This window comes from Humulus lupulus, chromosome 6, assembly GCF_963169125.1.
Source record: "Humulus lupulus chromosome 6, drHumLupu1.1, whole genome shotgun sequence".
Classification (NCBI taxonomy): domain Eukaryota; kingdom Viridiplantae; phylum Streptophyta; class Magnoliopsida; order Rosales; family Cannabaceae; genus Humulus; species Humulus lupulus.
This window is the reverse complement of record NC_084798.1, coordinates 143,392,184-143,398,183: the sequence shown is the minus strand read 5'-3', so window position 1 is coordinate 143,398,183 and position 6,000 is coordinate 143,392,184. Positions and strand designations below refer to the sequence as shown.

At 31.3% G+C, this 6,000-nt stretch overlaps 1 protein-coding gene across 1 annotated transcript; it reads right to left on the bottom strand.

The window, feature by feature from the left end:
- Nucleotides 1–3,766: 3,766 nt before the first annotated feature.
- On the bottom strand, nucleotides 3,767–4,780 carry LOC133784224 (calcium-binding protein PBP1-like). The gene is made up of 2 exons (XM_062223665.1): nucleotides 4,648–4,780; nucleotides 3,767–4,463 (listed from the first exon to the last, which is right to left on the bottom strand). Exon 2 carries the CDS (start codon nucleotides 4,458–4,460, stop codon nucleotides 3,981–3,983), a length of 480 nt encoding a protein of 159 aa, XP_062079649.1. The 5' UTR covers nucleotides 4,461–4,463; nucleotides 4,648–4,780; the 3' UTR covers nucleotides 3,767–3,980.
- Between the last annotated feature and the right edge of the window lie 1,220 nt (nucleotides 4,781–6,000).

Here is a 6,000-nt window from a genome sequence, read left to right as displayed (position 1 = left end):
CTGGGGATGATCATGAGGTAATCATGGTTAGGCCGCAGCTCGGCTTGCTAATCAGCCCGTGGGAAAATCAGGGCGTACAGACACTTTACTTTAACACCAATGCAATGGAATGCAATGGCTTCTATTATTTAATCAAGTGGGGTATGTTATATTTTAAATATTATGTTGATTGATTAAATAAGTTTTACAATAGCAAACTATTTAATCTAGTGGGGGAATGTTATATTATTTATAAAATATGATATTTAGATTAAATAATGTGACAATGAGTCTCACATATTGTAACATATAAAATAAGAGTTACAATATTTGGATAATGTGATATTCAAATATGTAACATATTTGGAGTTACAAATTCAATTACAAGTTTGTAACCCACAAATATTACCCAATAATGTGTAGATTTCATGTTACACATTTTAATTTTAATTTATCAAAGCCATAAGTGATATTGCTGTTCGAGACATGATTTTAACCCACATAACGTATTTGGAGGTTACAAAGTCATGTGGAAAAAGTATAGAGTCGTACGTTTGGAAAATTGCAAAAAGGAGTTTTGCTCAAATTGAGTTGTGGTCGCGACCACAAGTATTCCAGGCCGCGACATGGAGAACAAAGACACATGACCGCGGTCAGGAAGCCAAACCCAATTTCTTTTTTCCATCTTAAACGGTTCTAACAACTCAAGTAACTCCCAAAACTCTTTTTTAATTCCATAAACATCCAATTAAACATTGGTAACATCAATGACGATTGGTGGAATTTGAAATTCAAAGGATGTCTCAAAACTCTAAAAATAGGAGTCTATTGCTCACTTGTAAGACACACCATTTTCTATCCCATTAAACACTTGGCTAGAAAATCATATAGATGCTTGTTTATTCGAGAGAGAAATTTCCATATTGTGAGAAGCCCTTAGTGCTTGAGATATGTGGAAATAAGATTTTGGATAAAAGTTGAAAACATTGTTCAATTTGGTGATCTTCAATGCTCTTCACTTTGATTGTGTGAGTGAGAGTGATTTGTTTATTGTTCTTGTTATTTCTTTTCTACTATTGTATTTTATCATCTTTTCTTTATTTTTTTATTTACATGTTTGCTTGTACATTTTGCTATTAGAGTTGTAATCTCTTCTAATTATTTCTTCTACTACTTCTAGTTAATTTTTACTTAATGTCTAGAGTTTTATTTTTTATTATTCTCTTCATCTACATATTTCTACATTTACTTGTATTTTTTTTATTTAGTTGTAATTTTATTTAATTAATAATTGTCTTTGTATTATTTTGCTATTTTCACAATATAATTATCGGATAATTCTATGGTAGAGCCTTCAAAAAAAGCCCTACCGTAAGGCTCTTTTGTGTTCTCAACCCGTGAATAGTTTTCGGCGTGATTTTTTTTTATGACCATGTATATTTTAGTTATTTATAGCATCCTGCAAATTTTCAGAAAATTCCGAATAATTTACAGTGCCGAAAACAGATTATTGCAAGCGTGACTAATTTTTTTATGCGCGTGGAAAATAGCATGTTTGAACTTAGTTTTCGGCACTGTAAATTATTTAGAATTTTTTGAAAAGTTGCAGGATGCTCTAAATAACTACAATATACACGGTCATAAAAAAAAATCGTACCAAAAATTGTTCAAAAGTTGAGAACATAAAAAAGTCCTACGGATGGTTCTTTTTGAAGCCCCTACCAAAAAAATTTCCTATAATTATCTCTCATCATGTGATCAACCGTACAATCTCTTCACGAGAAATTCTATTACGGGATATGAAATCATAACCTATTGATAGCGAAAGATCATGAACATCCATGAAGATGGTACACTCAATCTTAATATACACATGCTCACACGCAATTATACCTGCTAATAAGCATTACAAAAAAACAAAAAAAATAATTGTTTTCTTATCTTCTCTAAATCAGCCAACAACCAGCCGAACTTTCCTCCTTGCACGCGCCTTCTCTCTCAGCTCATATAATATCTGAGCTGTTACTCTAGCCTCCTTACCTTGGCTACCTCTAAAAGAAGATCCTAATTATAATAAAAGGTTCGATTAAAAGAAATTCCAGTCCTCTGTATCAAAGTTAACTTGTTATAACTGATGCCTATATATACAAATATATATATATGTGTGTGGTATCAAAAACATTGTGATTGCGATTTTGCAGCTTTGTGCAGCTGCTGGTTACTTCATCAGGAGTATCCTTTGGTGGACATCGTGGCCCGTATGGTCCCCCTCGTCCTGATGGATCTCCTATAACTCACTTTTGTTTTATTGCTCTGATGATACTGATGCTTGTTGTGTTTTTATTATCTGAATGTCTAAAGACGCAATTTGTAGTACTGCTCTTTTTTTCTTTTTCTTTTTTTATCATGAAGTACTGGACGTGTTTGGTCGTTGTTAATTGGACCATTTTATGTAAAATAAAGATCATATATTTAAATAATTATCAATGAAAATTTCGATCGTCCAACATTATTTATTTATGCTGCGGTCTTGTTTAAGCAATCATTTAATAATGAAAATAAAAAAGAATAATACCGAAGAATTAGCTTGTAGTTTCCGGCAAGATACTCTTGGAGGAACTTGCTTTATATTTTTGTCTAGTTGAACCAAATTTGATTAGTTACTTCGGTTCTGCAAGGTTTGATAATTGATCAGCCGATGTAAGATCTGATCAACGGCCAGGATCGTACACTGCTCGGTAGGGTATAGTACTGTAAATCTAATTATTGGTAATAATGATTGTTAATTGGCTATACCGACGATCAACAATCGAGTTCAGGCGTTCAGAAGTGTAGCTAGAAAGACACCACTAGATACTCAGAAAGAATACATTATTATTTTTATTTATTTAAATCTGATTGTCCACGTCAGTTTATATGATCAGGTCAAATTATACTGACCACAAAAATGTATATTTACCCATTTAATTAAAAAAAATAATTAAGGAACGTAAATTTCAAAATGATTGATGGATTACTGATAGATTATAATGATCACTTACAGACAGTACAACTTTTTAATGCATTAATTGTAGCCTGTTGTGACAAGGTTTTTCAACATTAATTTTAATTGTGGTAACATAGTTTTTTGAGAATTGCTGAGGGCACACACTCTAGCTTTTTATTAGTAGAGAAAAAGTTATCTGAGACCACTACAACGTGTTAACCGATGGGAAATAAAACCGTAAGCTAAAAACGTGGGCGACCATTTATATAGTCTTTTTAGTGTTTACACATTAATTATCTTTTATGGTCGAAGTGCACACACATGAAGGTTTATGAAGTATGTGTTTTTACAGACATATCTGTACATATTTGACATATAATTATATGTGTTTATAGCTAACTCCTACTAGCTATAGGAAAGTTAGTGGGAATATACCCAGGCAAATAAAAAAAATAGAAAGTAACGATAAGTTATTTATTAAATGAAACTTGATGAAAGTATATAACGGTGAAAATTATTGATTTTGAGAACGACATTGATCAAAAAATTTATTAATCAGGATATATATATATGTATAAATCAATATTTATGTATATATATTTTATAATTCCATCAGAATTGGTTAGATGAATTCAGAATAGGTAGATAATTAATTAATTGATGACGTAAATACCTTGCATCTAATGTTTTTAATTATGTAGAGGACGCTGTTGTTTCCAATCAATAATTATGCAAATGATCTCTCTATATATTAGCATTATATACCATTGAAATCTGAACATCGAAATTAATTAGAGATAATTAACTTAAAAAAATTTATTGCTTAGAGAATGAAATTACATTACAGAAAAGATTAATTAGTGATCATCGTAAAATTACAATAGCTAACATAGTAGTACAGTTACGGACTAGTACACTCATGAGTGTACACACTACTTATTTGTAAGAAGAAATGAGGACATTGATAACGACGACTATGATGCTAAGAGAATAATCATGAGTACTTAAGTGACTATTATACTACATTAACATTATTATTAATGACATGATTAATATCTAAATTATCGTCAGCCCAGCACTGTTTGACAGTGCCATTATTATTAATATTATTATTCGTAGTAGTAGGATTGGTACTAGTAGTACTACTAGTGGTGTTGTTATCCATTAAACCTGGACTTAACCTAAACATGAGAACGCAAAACTCCATCTGGTTCAAAGCACCATCTCCATCAAGATCACCTTCCATTAACATGCACACAAGGTCGTCGTCTCTCAGCTCATGCAACCCAAGAAGATAACTGTTCCTCTTCAAGCTCTCAAACGTGATAACCCCTTTTTCCACGTCCATCAACAGCCGAAACCCGTTGCAAAGCTCCCAGATGAACCCCTCCGCTCCCAACCGTCCGATCATCGATGGAAAGTAGTCCTCGAAATCAACGATGGCTGCTGCTAATTGGTGATGATATTGATCGTGACTAGTAGTAGGAATATCCATTGCCTGCATATTATTGAAGTGTTATAGTACTAGTAGTCTACAGTACTACTCTACTAATAATTGATGAAAGAACAAAGGGAATTATAATAGTGGTATTAATAATAGTAAGAGTTTTTTTTAGTAAGGAGAGAGTGAGAGAACAGCTTATTTATATATATAAGGGAATTAATTGAACAAGGAATCTTACCAAGAAAAAAGATAAGAAGATATTATAATAATATATAATAATTGTTAGATATTGTCCGACTATTGTGAGCTTCTTTGGGCTTTCTTCTTTTCTTTTCCCTTGATGATTTTCACGAAGGGGCTTCTCTCTCTCTCCTTCCGGGAAGTTGCATCGGATTTGATCATATTATGTATGATATTTTTGTGGCTTATTTATAAACAACTTTAATTTAAATATTTTTTTACAAATTTACCACTCTGTGTGGATACATATTTATTTGTTTTTAAACACTGTTAATTTGTTTTAATAAACTGTTTTGGAATGTTCCTGGTAATCGTTGTTCATTATTGTTTTTGTTGTTATATGAACTACTAAAAGGTTGGAAGGTAGAGAAGTAGGCAAAGAAGAGAGTGAAATGATGAAAGATAATTTGTACGTATGCAGATATTGGGAGAACATCAAAACGTAGCTGTACAACTCTGTAGTTTTCAGTGTGTACTACTACTTCTCATTCAACTGTGAGGGCCAAAACGTTTTGTCATTTCATGCACATCAATGTCCACGTGGAGCACGCAGTGAATTATAATAATAGTTTGGGATCTTGTGATCCATAATTGTATATGTGAGAATATGTTCACTAATTGAGCACCAAGCAAAGTAGACTTATGTGTAAAGTATTAAATATATATAAAAAAAAGTAGTAAATATGTACATAAAGTTTGGCGCGGGAAGAAAAGTAATAGAAAAAGGAGGGCAAATATATAGGGTAGATAGAATAATATTTGTGCTCGTGGGAATAGTGAAAGATATTTTGAGCAAATTGAAGAATCCATAAATTTCATGCCATGTATATGTTTGTTTTTCCCTCCAAGATTAGAGGGTAAATTTTAATATAGATAAAGTAGTTACCCCTATTTACGGATGTTTATAAACTATATATATTCGCTTCTCCTTTTCTACACGTCAAAATAAGAAATATATGTATATATATTTGCCAAGAAAGATTGATATTCTTTTTACATTTCACCTAAGGCTGTCTATTTGGAGTATAGATTTTAGTAGGAAAAAGGAAAAAAAAGTTGAGGGAAATTATTTTTTAGTATTTGGAGTTTTAGACAATGTGGGAGAAAAAAACTAATAATGGAAAAGTGAGGGAAAACTATAATCAAAATTCATTTTCTTATGAGGAAAGTTGAGAAAAACTAAGAGCTTGTTTGTCATTGTTTTCTGTTTTTTGTTTTCAAAATTTTGTTCTAAAAAATGAGAACAGAAAACTGTTTTTGTAGTTTTGAAAAAACAAGAGGTGTTTGGTTAATGTTTTCTAAAAGCAATTTTTTTAGTTTTATTTTTTTTAAATCTTAAATAAAAAATTAA

Bases quoted from the DNA above. Each gene is read 5' to 3' on its own strand.
- LOC133784224 (XM_062223665.1), bottom strand. From the start codon at position 4,460: ATGGATATTCCTACTACTAGTCACGATCAATATCATCACCAATTAGCA.